The sequence below is a fragment of the Artemia sp. Qi Xiang Cuo genome, chromosome 9 (genome assembly GCF_049724085.1).
Source record: "Artemia sp. Qi Xiang Cuo chromosome 9, ASM4972408v1, whole genome shotgun sequence".
In the NCBI taxonomy this organism is placed as follows: Eukaryota; Metazoa; Arthropoda; class Branchiopoda; order Anostraca; family Artemiidae; genus Artemia; species Artemia sp. Qi Xiang Cuo.
Window position 1 is genome coordinate 20,410,306 of NC_142802.1, and position 25,857 is coordinate 20,436,162.

Here is a 25,857-nt window from a genome sequence, read left to right on the forward strand (position 1 = left end):
AGGTGACCAATTCCCGAAGAGTTATGTACCTAGTGAAAATTTCAACGACTCGGTAGCGTCAATTCAACGTATTTGACGTGACAAGCCACGCACGGACAATTTTGTGCAAATAGTCGTACTTAGGAACAATGTAAACGCTTATCCTAAGCAACAAGTGAAAAAAGATGAAACACCAAGAAGACAAACCATAAACACCTAGCTGACACAATAGTTAGTTCGACGGAAGCCCAAAATAAAGTGACAACGTATGTGAGTATTATAGACACGTAGAATGATGAAGTAAGTGTGAATCTTATGTATCTAAGTATAACTTTAGTGAATACTGAACAAGATTTCATAATCAGTTGAAAATAAGTGTAAGTTACATTTCCCAATGTTGCAATCATACATAAAGTTTAAAAATTATATTGTGAAACCATTTATTCCCAATCATTTATCTTATATATATATTAGTGCCTTGATATCAGTTACGTGTCGTATCATTATAATGTCAGGTGGAAGTATAGTCAAGTTTAGAGAAAGAAAATAAATATGTACCATTTTAAGTCATAGAATAGTCGCAAAAGCAGAACTCGATTAGTTAGAACCATGTAAAACCAATTAGAATTAATTACGTACCGTATCATTATAATATCAGTTGGAAGTATAGTTAAGCTTAGAGAAAAAGCAAATATGTACCATTTTAAGTGATAAAAAAGTCGCAAAGGCAGTGCTTAGTTAGTTAGAACCATGTAGAATTATTAGCATATCAGGTGAAGGAATTTTAGTATCAGGTGGAGGGAACAATAATTATTACATAATCATATAATCAAATGTATTAGTCAATAGAAACTCTTTGACCCTTTCGTCAAATAGAGTGTATAGTTGGTGGACTTTAAGGTGATGTTTTAATAAATGTAGTCTAGTAAAACAATCGGGAACATGAAAAAAAAATATATATCTTTCCAAGGCTAAGTTAATTAAAGCAACAAACACCAAGTCAAAAAAGGGGGGAAGCGAGATCAAAATTTAAAAGAGCAGAAAGAGTAGGGTAACACAACGATGAGGACATCGTTAAGAATGGGAAGGATGATATGTAATGGAATCAATTTCCAATACCCCAAAAATTTTCCAAGTAAAAATGCCCAGAATATAAACCCAAAAAATTTAAGTAACAAGTAATTATCAAATTTAAAAAGAAGCGAAACATTGTATTGCAATTGTAACAATAAACCTTAGGTTTGAAATTTGCATAAAATATGTCAAAAATGGTATAAATTAAATACAATGTTAAACTCTGTATCTAGTAAAAAAAAGTACCATGCTGGGAGGAATTCCGAAGCGAAATGTAACTATAAATCTTAGGTTTGAAATTTGCATAAAATGTGTCAAAAATTGTATAAATTACGAGGAAAAAACTTCTGGAAATATTTGCGTGTAATACAATGGTAAACTTTGTATCAAGTAAAAAATTGTAACATGCTAATAAGTTAATTAAAATCGAGTAGCTGATTGGGACAGCACTGCCCAATAGTAATAGAAGACAAAAATTTGAACCAATAGGATTAATATAGTGCGCTCTTTAGTAACGCCCGGACGTAACCTCTGGCGAAATTAGAATGAGTAGATAGCGAGAACTTAGCAATTTTGAAACAGTCTTTTTGGAGCAGTCTATTTGTGCGAGTCTTAACTTTGGAATCTTATGACAGTCTTATTTGGGAATGAGTCTTATCTAGTTAGTCGATTGTCAGTTCAGAACAATAGTATTGAACCAGTGACCAGTTTTAACTTAGTGCCATTTACTGCAAATATCTTGATATACCGAGCTCTGTTCCAGTTGTGTGAGTAATAAATGCATCATCTTCTTATTTTATTTTCTTAATGCTAGTATTTCTTGAAATTAGCTTGTCCTTGTGTCTCCACTCGCTCCCAAGGGAAAATAATACGTTCACTCTGGTTTTGACTCAGTATGGCCATTAATGGAAGTTCCCCATCCGTACCGTAAATTTAAGCTCCCTACACATAAAGTCCCGCCTCCACTTAGGTATGCCACTCGCGAACCATCAGTTTAGAGTTTAACTAATTTTCCCCATTGAATTAATTAATTGAAATTTCCCATATGAGGAAACATCCGAAAATATATGAATAAATCACCTTTTTGTAAACCCCCCCCCCCATTACAACTGACTGATATACAAACGGAAAACCAACCTGCAATTCTATATTTTTCTCTTACATTTCTGCTATTTGTCTTACCGACGTTTATAATTTATTTTTACATAATATATAGTTAATTGATTGTATCCCTGAATAGAAGCATTCATATGTCCTTCTGCTCGATTTGAGTTTGACCTTTTATAGGAACTAGTTTGTGCTCACTATAGGTTTACTTTATTTTTCATGGAATTATGTAAAGCCATGAAGGTTATCCAGAGGCAAACTAGAACAATAAACTGCAATGAAAGTAAGATAAAACATAATTGACTGATATGCATATGAAAAACAAACCTGCAATTTTCTATTGATCTCTTTCAGCTCAGCTATTTCCCTTCTCAATTTACAAACTTCCTCACGAAGCTTTCTATGTTCTGAGGCCCTTTTTGAACATACATAATTGAGAAATTTCAGACGTCTTTTTAAGTACTCGGGAACATCATCTGATGAAGCTGAAACCAAAAACATAAAAGTGAAAAGAGAGAGAGAAAAAAAAGAAGGAAAAATAAGCTTCGAGGTCAAGGAGTCCCCATTTAGTGCTGTTTCGGAAAGATGGAGGAGTTTGAGGTGGGTATAATTGAGTGGAAGTTAAACCAAAGAAACAACACATATTCAATCTTCAAAATGGACAAAGCCCCAAACTTTTCTTTACTGGAGAATTACAACCCTTATAGGTAAATCTACTCTTCTTTCCGCCGGTCGTTACAAACGACCCCGTACTCTGAGTGGGGCATGGTAGGGTCAATACTATTTCTCTCCCTTTTTCATTACTCAACCCAAAGAATTGCCGGAAATAAAACATTGAAAATGTAAACTCAAACGGTAAAATTAACCTCGTTTTTCATCAGATGGTTCACTTAAACATACATTATTTTGAAAACATTTCGTGCAAAAATCATTAAGCTGACGAAAGTAATTTTTTCTAACCAAATTTTAATGACACAAATGGAATATTGCCAGATGGCGTTAATGTTTGTATTATGATTTTATTGTTGAGTGGGTTTTAAGGCAAGTTTTGATTGATTACAAAAATTACATTGCATTTAAATTATGAAACATGTTTATTTCAGCTGAAATAGAAAACTTAAGTCTTTTAAATTATTATTTGTAGAAACCATTATATGCAGGGCTAAAAATTTTAATTTAATTAACACCCAAGACTCATTTACAAAAAATACCAAGATATTATATAATAATCATGTATAGACTAAATACTTTACGAAGATAATTTTCGAAATGCATACTTCTCCCATAATCTAGAGGAACACACCTCTAGATGCACACCAGGGCCCGTAGTATTTCTTTCGCTTTTTTGCTCCACCTCCCAAGAGTTGTCAGAAATAACCACTTGAAAACAAAAAAATATAATAAAAACTGCAAGAAGTTTTTGTATTTACCCCCCCTCCCTTTTCTCCTTGAAGAAAGTCTTGTCATTTCAGACTTGTGAGCTCAAACAAGCAGTGAAAGCATTACGTATTCTTATATTTTTAGTTTGATACCAATCGAATCCCTGCACCCATATAAAGGGTGTCCATGGTCTCTTATAATTTATGCTGTTAGATTGTATGTTCTATATGTTCTTATATTTTCAGTTTGATACCAATCGAATCCCTGCACCCATATAATGGGTGTCCATAGTCTCTTATAGTTTATGCTGTTTGATTATATGTTCTTATATTTTCAGTTTGATACCAATCGAATCCCTGCAACCATATAAAGGGTGTCCATGGCCTCTTATAGTTTATGCTGTTAGATTTTATGTTCTATTTGTTCTTATATTTTCAGTTTGATACCAATCGAATCCCTGCACCCATATAAAGGGTGTCCATGGTCTCTTATAATTTATGCTGTTAGATTGTATGTTCTATATGTTCTTATATTTTCAGTTTGATACCAATCGAATCCCTGCACCCATATAAAGGGTGTCCATGGTCTCTTATAGTTTATGCTGTTTGATTATATGTTCCATATGTTCTTATATTTTCAGTTTGATACCAATCAAATCCCTGCACCCATATAAAGGGTGTCCATGGCCTCTTATAGTTTATGCTGTTTGATTATATGTTCTATATGTTCTTATATTTTCAGTTTGATACCAATCGAATCCCTGCACCCCAATAAAGGGTGTCCATGGCCTCTTATAATTTATGCTGTTAGATTGTATGTTCTATATGTTCTTATATTTTCAGTTTGATACCAATCGAATCCCTGCACCCATATAAAGGGTGTCCATGGTCTCTTATAATTTATGCTGTTAGATTGTATGTTCTATATGTTCTTATATTTTCAGTTTGATACCAATCGAATCCCTGCACCCATATAATGGGTGTCCATAGTCTCTTATAGTTTATGCTGTTTGATTATATGTTCTATATGTTCTTATATTTTCAGTTTGATACCAATCGAATCCCTGCACTCATATAAAGGGTATCCATGGCCTCTTATAGTTTATGCTGTTTGATTATATGTTCTATATCTTCTTATATTTTCACAGTTTGATACCAATCGAATCCCTGCACCCCCATAAAGGGTGTCCATGGCCTCTTATAATTTATGCTGTAAGATTGTATGTTCTATATGTTCTTATATTTTCAGTTTGATACCAATCGAATCCCTGCACCCATATAAAGGGTGTCCATGGTCTCTTATATTTTATGCTGTTAGATTGTATGTTCTATATGTTCTTATATTTTCAGTTTGATACCAATCGAATCCCTGTACCCATATAAAGGGTGTCCATGGTCTCTTATAATTTATGCTGTTTGATTGTATTTTCTATATGTTCTTATATCCTCAGTTTGATACCAATCGAATCCCTGCACCCATATAAAGGGTGTCCATGGTCTCTTATAATTTATGCTGTTAGATTGTATGTTCTATATATTCTTACATTTTCAGTTTGATACCAATCGAATCCCTGCACCCCTTCCCCCTAAAAAAAAATTGAAGTCACCTTAACGCCCAGTTCAGTAAAAAATGTTCGTGAAAGTTTCAACTATCCCTTCCCCCTTCTATGAGATAAAAGAAGAAAGAATCACTATTACCAAAGGATTACCAACGAGATTTCACTGATTTTAATTTTGTTACACTTCTTGTACTTATTTTTTTTTTTAATACAATTTTGATATCAATCATTTGTTTAAAAATATTCACCATATTTATGTTCGGTTTTATACACGAGTACGAAGAGTTCTTAATGAGACGCTAATGTATAATCTCCACGCAACTCCACACCATTTTTCAGCCAAGATCTAATCCGGGGCTCTGTATTGCCTGGTAAAAAAAAACAAAAAACAAAAACAATCCACTTTACCGTCGCTGGGTTCTCTAGCACTTGGTAAACTGCAGAAAAAAGAAAGAAACGAAACGCTTAAAAAAAAAAAGAAAAAAAAAAAAAAGAAAAAAAAAAAAAAAAAAAATAACAAAGAAATAAATAGGTCCGACAAAAAAGAAGACATGTTTCTGTTTTCGGTTCGTTTTTTTTCTCTTTTTTTACAGAACAGGTTAGGCAAAAATAGAAATACGAAAAAGAAACAGGTCCGATAAAAACACATGACCTGCTCCTTTTTTCGGTTTAATTTTTTTTTTAACAACAGAAACAGGTTAGACAAAAACAGAAAACAGAAACCAGAAACAGTGCCGATGATTAGTGAAAAAAAGAAGCAGGTTTTGAAATAGATATTCAACGATCCTTATTTCGATAGATTTTCCAGGAAGCATAAAGGGTGTTATTAGCAACTACTCATATCTCAACGACAAGCAGTTGTGCAGTTTTTGGTAGTAGCCGATATCAAACTCAAAAAATTAAATGTGGATGAAAAATGAGCACATAGTAAGATAAAATAAAAGTAATTAAGTAAGTAATAAAAGAAATAAAGTAAATAATAAAGAGGTAAAAAGTAAGATGATATAAGTAATAAAGTAAGTAATAAAGTAATAAAAAGGAATGAACAGTAAGATAATAAAAGTAATAAGGTAAGTAATAAATAAAGTAAGTAATAAAGTAATAAAAATAAATAAAAAGCAAGATAAAATAAAAGTAAGATAATAAAAGTAATAAAGTAAGTAATAAAGTAACAAAAATAAATAAAAAGTATAATAAAATAAAAGTAATAAAGTAAGAAATAAATTAATAAAAAGATATACAAAGTAAGATAAAATAAAGTTCTTTCTTGACGGTACAGTTGTCTTTGGGAGTCATAAGTTTGTTAGTGTCTAATTTTCAAAGACGGAAAACGTTATCAAATATAACTTATTGGTTTTGCTCATTTATTTTCAGGATTCAACGGAGAAGTGCCAACAAACACATGGTGCATCTCTAAAAACTTTATAAAATTTGAAACAACCTGGCTTGTTTTTAATCATACCTCTTTTTTCACTTTGATGTCCTCGGTTTCTATTCTTTCATTGCCATCACTATATTTTATTAATAGCATCAAAGTATGCTAGTAGAACTTGTTCTCACTCACGTTTCAACTTAGCATCAAGATAAAATTAAAATGAAGTCTTAGGAATAATTTAGTTGACTGTTTAACTGTTTATTTGATTAATTCAACATAACAAAAAACATATACCCCCAACAGAGAGAAAAGCTCGTAAAATTGGGTATTAATAATAAAAAAACAAAAAAAATAAAAAAAAAACAAAAAAAAAAACATTTTCTCATCATAACAAAAGAGAGAAAGAAAAAAAAACCTGGTTAAAGAAAAAACAAAAAACATAACAAACATAAAGAAAACAAACGCTGGACAAGTGGGGCACGGAAGGCTATCCCAACATGGGTAACAAATATAAAAAAAAAAATAAATAATAATAATAATAAAAAAATTCTATTCCACCATCACAGGTCAATACATAATTTTAATATTTTCTTCCTTAGAACTGATATTTGCCGAAATGACTCAATTTGAATTCTATCTTTCAGCCTATATTTATTTGAAATAAATGGTATTTGGTATCTAATTGAAAATCTAGATCTTTCACAATTAACAAAGGGAATTCGATATGTTCCAGAACACCTAAGAGCCGAAGGAGGGGGCAGAATCAACAGAGATTTTTCATAAAAATAACTACTAGGATCTTGTATTTTAAAATGCCATATTGATATATTAAGTTCTCTTATATGTTTCAGATCTAATAAATTCAAGAAAAGAAATAATGTTTCATTTTCCGATGCATCTCTAAGTTTTGATGGACGATGTAAAAAATTTCCAAGTATTTTCACTGCTTTATTTTGAAGGATCTGTAGGGGTTTTATATGCGTCCAAAAAGTATTTAAATAAATAATTGTGCAATAATTTAAATAAGGAGCAATCAAAGAATGATAAATTATTTTTAAAATTGAAAATGGAAAAACATGTTGCAAACGATACATAGACCCAATATTTTGCGAAAGTTTCACCCTTAAATGATCAATATGAGTTTGAAATGACAAAAGGGGATCAATAAAAACTCCTAAATAACGATATGATTGAACTCTACGTATTTTATGCTCACCAACTTGAAGCTCCTGACATGAAATTTTTTAGTAGCACGTTTTGAATGACCAAAAACCATAAATTCAGTCTTCTTAAAATTCGGTACTAAATAATTAGAAACAAGCCATCGATTAACTGAACTAACAGTGTTAAACAAATTTTGAATCAATGTAGATGAATCCTTCGCTTTAACAGAAACAGCTGTGTCATCTGCAAATAAAATTGCAAGACCATTATTTCCCTGCAAACATCGTGGAAGATCATTAATATACATCAAAAATAAAAGCGGACCTAATACCGATCCTTGTGGGACACCAATATCTTCAAGATCATTTAAACTAGACAAATGTCCATCAACATCTACCACGATTTTACGTCCATAAAGGTATGATCTTATTATATCTAGTCCTTTCCCTCTTATACCGGAATTTTCCATTTTATCAAAAAGAATTTCATGGTTTAAAGTGTCAAATGCTTTTTTAACATCATAAAAAACAGTAGATACATGATAATTACTATCTAAGCAGTCATTTATTTCTAATACAAGAGCTGCAACTGCTTGTTCCGTCGAATGGCCTGCCCTAAATCCAAACTGATATTTGATAAACAAATTTATTTTATCTAGATAATTAGTAATCCTTCCTTTTAAAATTTTTTCCAATACTTTAGACAATGGTGATAAAATTGCAATAGGACGATAATTATTTGTATCAGATTTATCTCCTTTTTTATGCAATGGTATTACACGTGCAATTTTCCATCTTTTAGGAAATGTACCTGAGAAAATACATAAATTTAAAATATGAAGCAATGGTTCAAAAATTACACCTGCAATATTTTTTAGCAAATTAGTTGAAAGTTCATCATATCCCAATGAATTACCATTTTTTAAATTCTTAATGACCTTTTGAAATTCTGCAAAAGTAACCGGGGCCATAAATATGCTCGTATCTTCAGTGGGCGGTAGATATTTTTTATGCGACCTTGGGGAAGAAAGGTCAACTTCTCCTGAAACAACAGATGATCCAATACTAGCAAAATATTCACTAAACTTCTTAGCAACAGCTTGTGGTCCTCTAAATTCTTTACCATTAATATCAAATAACACTTCAGGGTGTAACAACTTTTTATTTCTTCCAATTTTATCGAGATGTAAGAAATCTTGGCTTTAGCTTGTTCAATTCAGCAGCATTTTTCCCGTGCTTTCACAATGGCGGGACGTGCCTCTGTGAATGGTCCATAAGGCTCATTTAACCCAAATGAAGTAACTAATAACCACGATTCATATAACTTTCTAAGTTAATTCAGGAGAGTTTGACTGAAATCCAAATTAAAAAGAAACAAATAAAGAATGCTGGTCTTCCTTATTATCTTTTACTGAAATCCCAATCCAAAGCCATATATCAAACTTTAGAATTGCCAGGGGCTTCCATTAAATTCCAGACCGTTAATATTGGACGATAAAATTGTTGCTTGTTAGAAAAAAAGAAGAAAAGTTAAAAACCAAGGCAAGCATCGAACAAATAACCAAAGGCAAAACAATTTACACAATGAAATGCATAAGATGCAGCACCTACAAAATTTCAAACAAGGAAAAGTGTGACGAAAAAAAAAACAAAAAACAAGTATTGTTTGTATTGAAAATTTCTGTAAACAGAGCTGAATAACAAATGAATAACAAAATAAATTTTATTCAAGATGAAGATTTAGTATTTGGCCTCCAATTTGGGAAGATTTACGAAGTGAGTTAAAATCATGCATTATTCTGCAAGAATTCCGAAAATTGCTGAAATTTCATGGTTTGGAAGTGTACAAATTTGAGACGCTGTTTTCAGACGTCCTAAGTTTGTTTTGGAATGACTGAGAGTGCGATGTTTTCATGGAGGTTGGCGGTCTAAGACCGAACAAGTCAAGCTTCTTTCATTATTTTCCATTCCTCGCTGATTTTACTAGATTTTCTCCTTCCTCTCTCCTTATTTTACTTGAATTGTTTTTCTGAATGCTGTATTACTCGTATTTACTCCCTTCCAAACCTCGGGGCAATGATGTTGTATGTTTTCTTTTAATGCATAAACAAAATTATAATTAAGAAAAAACTACAGGATAAAACACCACCAGTTGAAGATACCAACTATAGAATCAAGTAATGCAATTCCGAAATACAGATAAATAGTGCATAAGAAAAAGTTACCTCTCAACTCCCGTCCAATGTTTTTAACTCTGCAAAAACAAAAATGGTGTTAGTTTAAACTAGTTTAATGCATCTGATGCATATTATGCTCTTCAAGGTAAAGAGGTATGACATGTATAGTCTTTATAGCCATATTTATACCTTGAATATTGTATGTTGTATATTTTGCTACAATCCACTACTTGCTCCACTTTCTATAATTAGCAGCTGATTTCAATTTTTTTTTTCAATTCATACCGCTTATAATCTCTCTCATGGTTCCTTCTTATTCTATTCAAAATTCCCGCCCCTAGCATGGATAGTTTTGCAGTTTTTGTCACTAGCAAAGATACAAAACTTACATTTCAAACCAAGATCAAACAGTTCGTGGTAACGAGCTGTAAGTAAGCAGCGACACGGCTCAATCGAAACTCTAAAAAACAAAATTTTGCTATCATTAGATATATTACAAGAATCGGCTTAATATACTGATTTCAAATATATAATATTCATTAAGCTTAGTCTTACCAATCACAGGCAACAATTTACAATATACAATTTTAGGCCAAAGTTTGACAATTTGTCCCAATTTCATAAGAACGACACCTGAAACACAAGGGCCGTTTAATTAAAATAGTAAGCTTTTTTGAAAGTAATAAAAATTTTAGCATTAACAGCAAGGTATTGAGGGGGAACCCCCTCAAATACAAAAAATTCCTGTTCGTCTTTAGTTTTAATGTTGCTCCTTACTTTCAGATAAAACAAACTTGTTTTTTTATATTTAATCTTAAGCCAGAGCCATTAAAATCCTTGTACATTATGTTCTATTTGGTGGTACCAATGGTACAATACTTTAAAGAAATATATTAGTTGTATGGGCGCAGGAAATATGAATGAGACATTAAGTTTGCATGGAAATGAATGATATATATTCATGTACGAATACAGAAATGAATAATGTATATGTTATTTCGTATTTTTGTGAGATTGTTTAAAAGAAACCATCTTATGTCCCTGATGAGTACCTACGGTGCACGTCTTTAAAGAAATACATTGTAGATTTCGTATTTTTTTTTTAGATAGATGGTGATTCTCATTTATATACCTTACTTCTTTAGCTTTAGATTAGCAACAATAGATTTTTACACAAAAACATGCCTACAACGAGTAAAAAATTAATCTAATAAAAATTATTCCAATTATAACTATTAACTAAATCCTTTAATGATTAATTAATTAATAACAATAATTTATATACTTAATACGTTAATAAATAATTATTAATTCCGTTAATAATAATCAATTTGGAACAAAAATTGATCCGTCTTTGATGCACATCAGGTACATATAAATCCTGACTGAAACAACAGATCTTTGCCTATATTGTTCAGAAGCTGGAGAATCTTTTCACAGAAGAAGTAGAAAATGGTTTTATTTCTTACAATTCATTATTTACATTTCCTATTTAAAATTGATCATCAGCATAAAGTTAATATAAACAGCCATAAAACACGCGAATATTTGTCCGGCTTGGCTAAAAACTTTTCCTCATATTGAAATACCCCCCCCCCCCACACCTAAATGAATCGCAATTTTTAGAGAGTATACTCTTGACTGTAAACTTACAAGTTCATTAAGTATTATGATGGTAAATTCTAATCAGTAGCGTATCCAGGGGGGGGGGGGCGGGGCAGGCCCGCCCTCGTCCCCCGAAATTTCTTTTCTTCTTTTTTTTAAGTGCCAATATAGTAAGTTCCGAAATATTCACGCTTTTAAGTTATTTGCAACACCCGTTCTTTTTTTCATTTCTTGTTAAATGGCTATCCATTTCTCCAGCAAGCTTATATCATTATTTTATCATCAAACGTGCAGTCGCCTCCTATAATCAAACAACATTTCAAGAAATTTTTCTTACTATTCAACCCCTGCAGCTATAAGCACTAGCTTCTCTGCAATGAATGAATTGCGATAAAAAATTAGACTAAGAGGCGATAGTTCATTCGAAGTTTCAAATACTGCTATACTTCCCGTGTAAGCTAAGCATTGAAACGGACATGTCATGTGGGAGGAAAGAAAGAAAATTACCTTAAATTACATGTCCAGCAAGATAAGGTGGTATTGAGCCTCCTGTAGAAATCTCGCTGGTGGTGTTTCAAGTTATGATTTGACATCCCAGTTCAGCCTCCATTCGGCGTTGGCCGAGTCTTGATCAACTCCTTTCTTGAAGGCATCTAGAGTTTTAGATTGGACGGTGGCTTCGGATAGGCTATTCCAGAGTGGGACGGAACGGACTGAGAAGAACTGTTGGCGCTCTCGCTTGATGCAACGGGGGGCCTGCAGCTTCTTGGTGTGTCCTCTTGTGGTAGTTGAGAAGGACGGGGAAAAGACATGACTTAATAGGTCATTTTCTAGAAACTTAGGAGTTGCTATTACGTCTCCTCTTTTCCTACGGTATACTAAGGTAGGAGTTTGAGTAAGGTGAGACGTTCCTTGTAAGATTTGTCTTGGAACGCAGAGATAAGCTTAGTTGCTCTTATTTGGACACTCAAGTACTTTCACATCCGTCTTACAGTACGGAGAGGCTAGGGTCATGCCAAATTCCAGGTGAGGACAGACCATGCCTTTGTACAGTTTCGTAATCACTCCCGACTTCCTGGTGGTAAGTGTTCGCTTTATGAGGCCAAGGGCTTGGTTTGCTTTTGCAACTTGAACTCGTGTGTGGCAGTGAAACTTCAGCTAATTGTCAACAATAACCCCAGGTCCTTCTCCTCACTGACAGACTCAAGCTGGACGTCTCCTATGTGATATGCAAGTTTTGGATTATTGTGTCCAAGACGTAGAACTTTACATTTTAAGGCATTGAACTGTAGACACCAATCCGATGACCATCTAGATAGTCTGTGCAGATCTTCTTGCATAGTTGATAGATATAGGTTGTTCTGGGCCAGTCCTAGGAGCTTATATTCATCAGCATATAGCGTCAAAGGATTCTTCAGGTTCGTTGTACAGTTATTGATACACATGCTGACAAGCCTAATTAGTTCTAGTTAGTTCTTGTAGTCAGATACTAATAAGAAACTCGTGCTTTACTTGAAGAGCGGTTTCTCGGGTTTTCTGTTCCTGTTCCTGTTTCCGGAAACCTCACCGGCTCTGCAGTATCGAAACAAATCATCAGCCAATGCATTGCGTTCGGATTAAAAATGGAGAAATTTGTGGGGGATGGTTTTAATGGGGCCAGCAACATGTCGGGCTGCTATTCTGATGCAAAGGCAGAAATAAGGAAAAAATATCTGCATGTAATCTACACCCACTGTGCACCACACAGCTTAAATTTGGCTTTATGTAAAACTAGTAGGGTAGGACTTGTTAGGTCAACCATTGCTACTATACAGCAGATTATATCATTTTTATTATCCTCACCAAAAAGAACGAATATGTTTGTCATTTGTCTCGATAGTCCTGTGAGGAAGCTTGTGAAGTTGTACGAAACGAGATGGGTGGAGTGTCACGATTGCATTTTAGTTTTTATTTCTTTGTATTGTGCGATTATTTTTGTAATTGTGGAAATAGTCGGTAGCATACGGTGCGATAGGGAAGATATTTCAAAAGCGAATGCGTTGGTTTCAGCAGCAAGCGAATTTAGTTTTATGTTCATGATGGCTATGCTAGAGTTTGTAAGTGCCATAATGCTCTCTGTCTCTAAGGCGCTGTAAGCCGGAGATTTAGACTTAGTTGAGTGCTGTCGGCATGTTAAGCTATGTTCTGACACTTTACTGCAGTCAAAACAAAATAATTTTGTAACAATTTTTCAGAAAGCCTATGAGCTTGCACAAGAGTTAAATGAGGCTCCGACTGTTCCAAGGTCTATCCACCAAAAGTCCATCAACAATAATGAGTCCATCAAGGTTTTTATTATCGCGAGTCATTGTTTGAACCATACTTTGCTTCACTTATTGAAGAATTTGATCAAAGATTTTTGCGCCATCAGGAGGCATCTTTCAATAAATCGGAAAGCTTTTGCCAGCTAACAGCGAGTCATTAAAAATTAATGAATGTGTGAACGCTGTTGCTGTTTACGAGGAATTTCATGGGGGTAAACGTGCGCTCGAATGTTAGTTAGTCCTTTGGAAACAGAAGTGGCTCCGAATGTCTGAGGAACCATCAACTGTTGCTTCGACTCTTGCGTCATGTGATGCAAAACTTTTTCCATGCATTCGAAGGCTTTTGACGATTTTTCAGACATTACCAGTGACTACCGCTTCTGCTGAGAGGAGCTTTAGCTATCTTAAGCGATTAAAAACCTATCTGCGGAGCTCAACAGGCGAGGAGCGTCTGAACAGACAAGCTCACACGACCCTGAACCACGATATCCAGGTCGATGCTGACCAAGTTTTTGATCGATTTGTAGCCAAAAAAGACTGACGGCTGTTACTCTGAGAGGTTAGGTCGTCTTTCGTTGCTCGTTTTTCTCAGTGCAGGTGATTCTCTTTTTTAAACTTTAATTGTGCTTCATCCTCTGTAAACAATGTTAATATCATTACATTTCTTGCTTTCATGGCTGCTATATGGCATTTTCGTTACTTAGTTCCTCCTGGAGTTTTTATTTTAATTTATAATCTTCTTTTTGTTTGATGATAATAATGTTTTTGAACCCAAGTTCAGTTTCGAAGGGAGTAAAATATTGCGTCTTGAACAAAAATTAACGTTATCCAATAGAATTTTTTTTCTGGGGTAAATAAAACGTTCCCATCAGAACAAAATATCATTTTTTTTTTTTTTTTTTTTTTTTTTTAGGTTTCAAAATTAGTTTCACTTAACAAAATTTATCGTCTTCTATAAAGAAAGAGAAAAAAATTTTCAATGAGGGGACTGGTGAACGATAGATTAGATTTCATCCTGGATTTCTTTTTATTCTTGCTGAGTTGGCCTCTAATGCCTTTTTCTTCGCCCGCTTTGTCTTTCTCATTTGATCTCTTATCGATTTGTAGCCAAAAAAGACTGACTTCACCCGCTTTGACTTTCTCGTTTGAGCTCCTATCCTCCTGAAGGTCTTCCTGTTCATGGGAATCGCTTTCCAATTAATTGTCTATTCAGCTGGCACGTCTAACTCTGCTCTGCTTACCACCTGATCTAGCTGGGTTTGCTTAGTTAGTTGAAGCTTCAGTTTTACTAAGACCATTGTAACTTGCTTAAAATAGACACTTTTTATATCATATAAAGATGACATTCCGTTGGCAAAGCGGATTTTGGCTCAAAGCGGATTCAGAGCCTAACAACCGAATTTTTATTTTTATTTTAATAATATTATTTGCACCTCAATATCTTCTCTTTGCTTTAGGCAATGCCCAAAGAAAGGCTCTGTTTGCTTCAGTCATCTAATATCAGAAAATGGGAACAAACAGGTCAAAGTTTAGAAGCTAAAAATTGGTAAAATTACTGTTGAAAAACGTTTACCAGTCTTAAGACTTCCAAAAACTGGTTATCGTAATTCGTTGCATATTTACCCCACTGTAGCATTTTTTACAAACCTATGTAGATACAGTTACAAGTCTTAGCTACTTACGACTGGTCTTTTGAGGTCTGGCGGCAATAGGAGGTGGATCTTCCTCAGAATCTTCCTCTTCCTCAGGAGCAGCTGCACCGACATAAGTTGAAGTCTGGAAACAATTAACAGATAATTAATTACTAATCAAATAGACTGTCAGACAACAGGCATAAAAGACAAAAAACACTGTAGTGCATTCTGTTTTGTGAGAACCGGATCGTCCCTCCAAAATTCCGAATCCGAGATGCAGAACAATGTATTTCTTACCAAACTACAGATACAATCTGTCCCTTTTCATTGCTAACAAATATAATGACTAATTCTCGAATAATTCCCAATCGATATTCCCCCTGGATAATTCCAGATGTTTATTGGAAGGGAAATTGAAAGTTAGTTATTGCTCTTAAAGTGTGTGCACAGATACTTGTAAATTGATTGGTATTTTCCCGCTTTTTCAGTTCTCTGCTTAATAATTAAAATATTGGATTGTAAGTAACATTTTAAACAAGATTTGATTATTTAGTCAAAAGTTTCGATGAACAGTAGTTTTTTTGAATAAGCTCTTAATTATAATTTTAGTAAAGAAATTTGGGTATGCAAGGCTGAATCAAGAACTTCTGTTGAGGGAAGTACAAAAAAAACCGACAAAATTCATCAACAATTTTAAATAGTTATTTTATCATATGTCTATACTCCATGAGTGTAGTGTATTTTAAACTTGATAGTGTAGTGTTCCCTGTCCCACTGCCTAGGAACGACTTTGAGCCAAGGTAGGAGTTTTGGGTGTGAGGCAAATTAAGCAAAAAAGAGAAAACAAATAAATTAATACAATATGTTAAAATGTAGAAATGTTGATATTCCATAGAGAAGCAGAAACCATTGGATCTCCTCTTCATGCAATATGAGCCTGCCTCTGCCACTAATTGTTTTATCAACATACACATTTCTGAGAAATTTCTGGAACATTCCAACTTAATTCCGAAGCCGAGATGCAGAACAAGGTATTTCTTACTAAACTACAGATAAAATCTGTCCTTTTTTATTGCTAACAGATATAATGACTAATACCCAAATAATTACCAATACATATTCCCCCTGGATAATTCTAGATGTTTATTAGAAGGGAAATTGAAAGCAATTTATTGCTGTTAAAGTGTATGCACAGATACTTGTAAATTGGTTGGTAGTTTCCCACCTTTTCAGTTTTGTACTTGAGAATTCAAATATTGGATTGTAAGTCAAATTTTAAACAAGATTTGATCGTGAAGTCAAAATTTTCGATGAACAGTAGTTTTTTTTGAGAAGTTCTTAATGATAATTTTGCTAAAGAAATTTGGGCATGCAAGGCTGAATCAAGGACTTCTGTTGAGGGAAGTACAAAAAAAAGAAAAAAAAAAAAAAGATTAAATGAAAAAAAAATCTTCAAGTTCATAACTTCTTGACATTTCAACTACGCTGAGCCAATTGACTATCTCAAATTTTAATTGGGTGACAGCACTGGCTGTGTGTTAGGCTGTTTGAACAATATACCGCCGGATGAAACTAGTACCGTCAGAATAGGGTATCTTGCAAGATTTCAGTTTTTATAACTAAGAAATTCACATTATTTTTCATCAGAATCATAAACATAAATAGCGTGAGTTATAGTGGTTACAGCATGCTATTTTGATGAGGGAAAAGCTAACTGTTGATGGATATTTCCTGATAGCCTGGCTATAAGGGAGCATTTGACTTTCCTAGTACCAAAGAGTTTTTTTTACTTTTTTACAAATTTTTTTTTTACAAAAAAAAAAAAAAAAAAAAAAAAAAAAAAAAAAAACAGACAAATTGCCTCAAAAATTTTAAATAGTATTTTAACACATTTCTACACTCCATGAGTGTAGTGTATTTTAAACTTGTTAGTGTAGTGTTCCCTGTAAAAAAGAGAAAACAAATAAATTAATGCCATATGTTAAAAATGTAGAAATGTTGATATTCCATAGAGGAGCAGAACCATAGGATCTCCTCTCCATGCAATATAAGCCTGCCTCTGCCACTAATTGTTTTATTAACACACACATTTCTGAGAAATTTTCTGGAACATTCCAACTTAATTCCGAAGCCGAGATGCAGAACAAGGTATTTCATACTAAACTACTGATAAAATCTGTCCTTTTTTATTGCTAACAGATATAATGACTAATACCCAAAAAATTACCTATACATATTCCCCCTGGATAATTCCAGATGTTTATTAGAAGGGAAATTGAAAATAATTTATTGCTGTTAAAGTGTATGCACAGATACTTGTAAATTGGTTGGTAGTTTCCCACCTTTTCCGTTTTCTACTTGATAATTAAAATATTGGATTTTAAGTAAAATTTTATTACAAAAAACAAAAACAAAAAAAAACAAAAAAAACAGACAAATTGCCTCAAAAAAAAAAAAAAAAAAAAAGCATAGCGGGTCTGCATGTAGAATGTGTTTGGTACAATTATTCTGCATATTAGATAGATTGATAGAGAAGTGTGCTTTAAAGCCAAATATACGGCCATGAACAAAGTAAAATAACAAATGAAAGCCACACATAAAATAAACTTTGATCAGCGATCATCATAAAACACTTAAATGAAACACTGCATTAACTTATTAATAGTTCAAATCTTGGGATGGGAAATGCAAACAAATCTTGGGGTCAAACAAATCTTGGGATGGGAAATGCTCCCACTTGACAGCACTGGCTGTGTGTTAGGCTGTTTGAACAATATACCGCCGGATGAAACTAGTACCGTCAGAATAAGGTATCTTGCAAGATTTCAGTTTTTATAACTAAGAAATTCACATTATTTTTCATCAGAATCATAAACATAAATAGCGTGAGTTATAGTGGTTACAGCATGCTATTTTGATGAGGGAAAAGCTAACTGTTGATGGATATTTCCTGATAGCCTGGCTATAAGGGAGCATTTGACTTTCCTAGTACCAAAGAGTTTTTTTTTACTTTTTTACAAATTTTTTTTTACAAAAAAAAAAAAAAAAAAAAAAAAAAAAAAAACAGACAAATTGCCTCAAAAATTTTAAATAGTATTTTAACACATTTCTACACTCCATGAGTGTAATGTATTTTAAACTTGTTAGTGTAGTGTTCCCTGTAAAAAAAGAGAAAACAAACAAATTAATGCCATATGTTAAAAATGTAAAAAAGTTGATATTCCATAGAGGAGCAGAACCATAGGATCTCCTCTCCAAGCAATATGAGCCTGCCTCTGCCACTAATCGTTTTATCAACATACACATTTCTGAGAAATTTCTGGAACATTCCAACTTAATTCCGAAGCCGAGATGCAGAACAAGGTATTTCATACTAAACTACAGATAAAATCTGTCCTTTTTTATTGCTAACAGATATAATGACTAATACCCAAAAAATTACCAATACATATTCCCCCTGGATAATTCCAGATGTTTATTAGAAGGGAAATTGAAAATAATTTATTGCTGTTAAAGTGTATGCACAGATACTTGTAAATTGGTTGGTAGTTTCCCACCTTTTCCGTTTTCTACTTGAGAATTCAAATATTGGATTGTAAGTCAAATTTTAGTACAAAAAACAAAAACAAAAAAAAACAAAAAAAAAAAAAAAAAAAAAGACAAATTGCCTCAAAAATTTTAAATAGTATCGTAACACATTTCTACACTCCATGAGTGTAGTGTATTTTAAACTTGTTAGTGTAGTGTTCCCTGTAAAAAAGAGAAAACAAATAAATTAATACAATATGTTAAAAATGTAGAAATGTTGATATTCCATAGAGGAGCAGAACCATAGGATCTCCTCTCCATGCAATATAAGCCTGCCTCTGCCACTAATTGTTTTATTAACATACACACTTTTGCAGATCAACCTGTTCAACAGAAAAGTATTTCCAGCATGACACAATATTTTAATGCACACATTTATAGCATTCTCAAACATGAAATTGTTCTTGGAGAATTTTAAGCATAATATTCAAAAACTGATAATGAAGCAAAGCATGATGACTAGTTTTAGTAGAATTCAAGTAAAGGTAGTTTTAGAGGTCCAGTTGAATAGTTAAGTTAAAAGAATAAAACTTCCTTGAATGAATTTAAAGCCTAAATTATGCCCCAAAAGGGTTTTCAAGCTCCTATCTCTGCTCTTTTCTTATTTCTAATACTTTTTTTTTTATTCCAATATTCACGGCGCCAGGTACTTCAAAGTATCTGATATGCCGCTATTCATTTACCTCATTCAATGGCCTCGAGGTTTTAAATGTCTATTGAAGCTTCTTTTGAAGGTGTCAACAGAGGAATTTGCAGGGATAATATCCCCAGGAAGATCGTTCCAGATAGAAGAGCAACGCCGGATGAAGCTGTTCCTCAAGTACTCGGTTTTCGGCGTATCCTCCTTTAGATAATTAGACCGAGCTGTGTGCCTTCGGCACAATTCGAGAGAGCTCGTCTGAGGGAGGCGAATTCCTGTACTTGTAGAAAACAGCCATCGACGCTACATCAAACCTTTCATTTAGAGGCTGGAGTGGTTCTTGTGTAGAGGCGCAGCCCGCCCTATTTGCCCTAATCTAGATCTTCTGAAGTGGTGCCAACAGCGTTTTCGGAGCACCAGCATATAGCGGGCATCCATATTCAGCTATGGGTCTGATGCAAGAGTTGTAGAGTGGGATGATCGAGCTTGATGGAAGAAGGTTTTTGCAGCGAAGAGTAACTCCCAGCTTTCTTGCACAGGAGGTTCTCACCCGATCAAGGTGGTTGTTCCAAGAGAGATCGGTGGAGAAATGAATCCCCAGTAGACGAAGCTCGTCGACTCTCTTTATAGCTTCATTTTGAAGCTATAAAGAGCTTCAAATGCTATAAAGAGCTTCAAATACATAGAAAAGTGCATGATAATGTAGAAGACACAATTCCAAAGGTCTGAGTAGAATTTTAAATAATGTCTTTAACAATTTTAATATTGTTTTATCAAATTTGATAAAATGAACTTAAACAGCATTGATTATTTAAGATACATTTTTCTAAATTTTTTAAACTTGTACAGCAGGATTTAGCAAAGGGATGATGCTAAAAACACTTTCCCCAAGACTCATTTGTGCACTAAATTTATTCCTGAAAGTTCCCCTTCTATGAAATAAAATCTGTCAAAGTTCATTAATGATCAGTGTACTTTGGATGAAGAAGTGATAAAGTAAAATAATTCAAAAGATGAGTAACATGATACTTCATTAACATGGGTAGGGCTGACAATCCCCATGTCTTCTCAAAATCAAAAGATAATTTGGACTTTATTAAAAAAATACATTTAAAATGTTTTAAGTTTTTTAACTATAATAAATCGAAAATTATTAAGACTTTAAGAAATAAATATCAGCATGTGTTTATTAAATTGACAATGCATATTCATTTTTTTTTCTTTAGTAAAGTGCTAATTATGTTCTGGTCTTAAGAAGGCATGGAAGGTGTCAGCCCTAGTCACACTAATTTCTGCTAATTGTAATTTCTGTTCGTTTTGGGTTTCAATAGTTGGTTGGTTTGGTGTGAAATCAGCATTGAACAGGATTAACTCCTCCCTCCCTGATGTATAGAATATTTTGAAAAACTTTGTCCCGACGACACAGCAATGGTTCTGGGACAGCATTGTTTCCAATGGAAAAGCAGAGCTCTCATAAACTTAGATTATGCGGATGATTGGTGTGTCCTAGCTTAAAAAATTATATCAAAACAAATGAACTCTTGGAGGTTTTGAGCACTCAAGGTATGATAAGAGGTGTTAAAATTAATGCTAAGAAGGCTGTTGCTTACATAAGGAATGAAAGCTATGTAAGCTTTCTTGTTGAATTCCAGTGTCTTCTCAACGATCTGTCTGACCGCATGAATCTGTTCAGTTGTCGGTATTCCTGGCATGAATCTGGCTTGTTGGGGGTGGCGCAAAGCATTTAGTAAACTTATTGCACGTTTCAACAGGAGCATTGCAAACTGCCTTCCAGGAACAGAGAGTAAGGTGATACCACGGCAGTTGCTGCAGTCTGTCTTGCTGCCCTTGTGCTTAAACACTGGCACGATGATTCCTTTCTACCAGTCTGACGGTATAACTTCAGTGCGCCATATTACGCCGAACACCATCTGCTGTCCAAGCATCATTGCAGGGCCGCCCATAATAAGTAGCTCTGAAGCAATGCTACAAGTGCCAGCTGCTTTCTTATTTTTGAGTTTTCTCACTGTCGATTTAATTTCCTCAGGAGAAAACTTGGCACCGTCGGAGACAGAGGTAGCTTTTGCAGCAGCAGCAACAAGCCCTGGGTCAATACAGTCGGGTAGATCAGAGTTTAGCAGCTTATTAAAGTGTTTCGCCCAGAGACCAACACATTGAGACTAATCGTATATAGTTTCTCCATTCGCTGCTTTCAGGCTTGTGGACGTCGTGGCATGTTAGCTCGCACAGGATCTTGATTATTGCGCCTATGTCTTTCTTTTGGGTAGCTTGTTCAGGCTCAGTGACTTTGCCCGCAATGAAGTCTTTCTTGTCCCTGTGAAGCAAGGAGTTGTGTAGTTTGGTAAGCTGTCTATAGTGTCATATCTCCTCGTAATCTCGCTCGCCGTCTCTTCTCCATTATTTCAAATGTCTGGTTTCTAATCAACTCTTTCTTCTTTTGCGGCTTCGAGCCCACAAATTTGGTAGCCTGCTCTGAGAACATTGTCTTTGAAAGTGGTCCATGCTGACCCGCTACCTGAACATAGCTGGAGAGCCTCGAAGCGGTTAGAGACTTCAACCGTAAACCGCTTACAAACCGAGGGATCTTGCTTCAGTCAAGAGGTATCTACCTTCTTGGTGGATAAGAAGTTGCTCTTATTGGCCCTCAGCCGGAGCTGTATCCTTGCACAGACGAGACGATGGTCGGCATTACTAAGCTCGGCACCTCTGTATGAGCGGCAGTTCTTGACACACGAAAGCCAGCGTCGTCGAACAATGATGTAGTCAAGCATCTTTTTGTCCTGGCATCATTGCTGTACCATGAGAACTTCGCAATGTTTTTTCTCACAAACCAGGTATTTGTGACTGATAGAGCGTGGGTGATACAGCAATTGAGCAGCCGCTCACCATTATCATTCAGAGCGTCAACTGTCACAGGTCTAACAGCAGCATCGTACAGACCAGAGCTGTTAGCCACACACGCGTTAAAATCTCCTCTTCTTTGGGGTCCACCAGACCAAAGCAGTGTCCGCCCTTCTCCAATACCTTCTTCGCCACTTCTCGTAAGGTGAATTTCTCTTATTCCTGCGATCGTCACTTTGTATCTTCTTAGTTCATTTGCTAAAAGTAGCTTAGAACCAGGCTGGTTCACCGTCGGGACATTCCAGGTGGCGACATTAATACCACCTTGGTAAACGATGTTCAAAGGGGTATGTCCTTGGGCAGATATAGGTCCAATTGGGATAGTAGATGGGGTATCCGAGGCTGTATATCCAGTTCCTTTCGTAGCAAGTAGTTTCAGGAGGAGGGTTGCTAGCCCAACCGTCCCTAGGTGCATTCAGTTCTCCGGTGGCTAGCCCGATATTCAGAGGCACGTGAAGTCAGCTCTGCATGCGCCATGAATGCATGGGAGCAGACTTCAGACGAGCACCATTACCTTATGGATGTTTTAAAATTTCAATTGCCTGCCTAAAAGAATGTGGGAAGCCATGTGCTTCAGATATTAAAGTTGCCTCATCACAAAGAATTAATTGATCTGGACTTTCAACAACGTGGAGGGCCAAAGCAGAATCAATATCATCATTTTTATTTAAAATTTCACTCCCAGAGAAATCTTGTGTTCATGCCGTCATTCTTCCGGGAGCTGGCCTTTACTCCTCCCCTGGAAAATGCCCCCGTGGAGAATTCCCCCTCTCCCACAGAAATTCTCCCATTTCCCCCTGGATATTTTCGGATCTTCATTAGAAGAGAACTTGAAAAGTCCACTCTCATAATTAAGTCAAAGGTAATTGTATAGCATTGCCTATAGTAGAGACCCATAAGGGTTCAAAGTATTAATATTTTTTTTTTTTTTTTTTTTTTCAGAGACACTTCATGAGGAAGGGGTGGTCAAATAAACTTTGGAGAGGGCTCAGTCAACTGGAAGTCCAATGTTCCAGGTCTCTTTTCTAAGATTTAGCCTGCTTTTCAACTATTTGCTACCGAATGAGTTGTTGCTGACTACAGTGTATTTAAGAAATTCGTTTTCTAGTTTAACAGCCCTTGTGTTTCAGCAGTTGTTTTGAAATAATGTTCAGATAAATATAGAATTAGTTCTAGGGTAAAAACGACTGGAGGTTGGAGGGCCGTATCTAGGACTTTTGTTGGGGGGAGGGGGGCTTCGGAGCAGGCACAATCATTTGAATCAGAATCTGAAGGAGAGGAATTAGATTTGCCAGCAGATCCTATTGAAGACGATCTTAATGACTGAAAGTGACTGAATGTTCTGCAATTATGACCCAGTGCTTAGTTAATCAAAGTCACTAAAGTGTTACAAACTACTTTTTTACTTGTATTCCATGTTTTTATATATAAATGGAAAATAACATGTACATGTTATGAGAAATGCGGCTGATTACAACTATTTAAAAATGCAAGGCTGTTAGGGAAACATTTGTTAGGTTTAACTGTAAAAAAAATTGCTAATATAATTCTAATCCCAAATAATGGTAAATTTTTTTTTTTTCAAAAAGGATGTCCGGAATTAGGCACTGTCCAATTGCTGAGATATTACCAAGGGCGTCATTTAGAGGGGTGGGGGGGCAAGAGGGAAAGTTGCCCCCAATAAAGATGGAGAAAAAAATTATTATATACCCATGCCCCTTGACTATCCGGATATGGAACCCTCTTCCCCCAATAAAAATGCTGGAACTACGCCCATGGGTATTACCCTAGGCACAAGATTACCAAAGGGATAAACTAAACTGTTAACTAAATTGATGGAACTCTAGATGACGGGGCATTACATTTTTTAAGCCCAGGGAAATTAGAATCATCAAACAATTCCATGAAAAGATGAAAGTGATGCTTGGAAAAGAAATGCTCATCTGGTCTTGTGGTTACAGGGCAACTCTAAAACGCGGATTTTACCCTATATTTCCTAGTGAGTGCCATATTTTACCAATTTTGCATGCCGAGTTTTTATTTTAAAGTAATCTTACAACATCAGTGTGTACATACTCTTAGAATTAATTGAGGTTGCGAAGAAAGCAATGTTGAAGCACAGCCTAAATAAACAGCACCATGTTAAGTTTAGCTGTTTTTGCAGTAATTTCATTTTAAAGTAATTTTACAACATCAGTGTGTACATACTCTTAGAATTAATTGAGGTTACGAAGAAAGCAATGTTGAAGCACGGCCTAAATCAACAGCACCATGTTAAGTTTAGCTGTTTTTGCAGTAATTTTATTTTAAAGTAATTTTACAACATCAGTGTGTACATACTCTTAGAATTAATTGAGGTTGCGAAGAAAGCAATGTTGAAGCACGGCCTAAATCAACAGCACCATGTTAAGTTTAGCTGTTTTTGCAGTAATTTTATTTTAAAGTAATTTTACAACATCAGTGTGTACATACTCTTAGAATTAATTGAGATTGCGAAGAAAGCAATGTTGAAGCACGGCCTAAATCAACAGCACCATGTTAAGTTTAGCTGTTTTTGCAGTAATTTTATTTTAAAGTAATTTTACAACATCAGTGTGTACATACTCTTAGAATTAATTTTAGGTTACGAAGAAAGCAATGTTGAAGCACGGCCTAAATCAACAGCACCATGTTAAGTTTAGCTGTTGTTGCAGTAATTTTATTTTAAAGTAATTTTACAACATCAGTGTGTACATACTCTTAGAATTAATTGAGGTTGCGAAGAAAGCAATGTTGAAGCACGGCCTAAATCAACAGCACCATGTTAAGTTTAGCTGTTTTTGCAGTAATTTTATTTTAAAGTAATTTTACAACATCAGTGTGTACATACTCTTAGAATTAATTGAGGTTACGAAGAAAGCAATGTTGAAGCACGGCCTAAATCAACAGCACCATGTTAAGTTTAGCTGTTTTTGCAGTAATTTTATTTTAAAGTAATTTTACAACATCAGTGTGTACATACTCTTAGAATTAATTGAGGTTGCGAAGAAAGCAATGTTGAAGCACGGCCTAAATCAACAGCACCATGTTAAGTTTAGCTGTTTTTGCAGTAATTTTATTTTAAAGTAATTTTACAACATCAGTGTGTACATACTCTTAGAATTAATTGAGGTTACGAAGAAAGCAATGTTGAAGCACGGCCTAAATCAACAGCACCATGTTAAGTTTAGCTGTTTTTGCAGTAATTTTATTTTAAAGTAATTTTACAACATCAGTGTGTACATACTCTTAGAATTAATTGAGGTTGCGAAGAAAGCAATGTTGAAGCACGGCCTAAATCAACAGCACCATGTTAAGTTTAGCTGTTTTTGCA

The 25,857-nt window shown here is 34.6% G+C and overlaps 1 protein-coding gene across 5 annotated transcripts in view; it reads right to left on the reverse strand.

Moving 5' to 3' along the window:
- The window catches only part of LOC148948425 (uncharacterized), a 223,088-nt gene that overhangs the window by 168,076 nt on the left and 29,155 nt on the right, over window positions 1–25,857 (reverse strand). For 4 of the 5 annotated variants that reach the window (XM_089094349.1, XM_089094346.1, XM_089094348.1 and 1 more), the window contains 3 exons: window positions 15,404–15,497; window positions 10,369–10,446; window positions 2,488–2,645 (listed from right to left, as the gene is read on the reverse strand). In XM_089094349.1, coding sequence (XP_088950475.1) covers window positions 2,488–2,645; window positions 10,369–10,446; window positions 15,404–15,497 — 330 coding nt within the window. The remainder of the gene's footprint in view (window positions 1–2,487; window positions 2,646–10,368; window positions 10,447–15,403; window positions 15,498–25,857) is intronic. The other variant, XM_089094350.1, reaches the window with a different exon arrangement.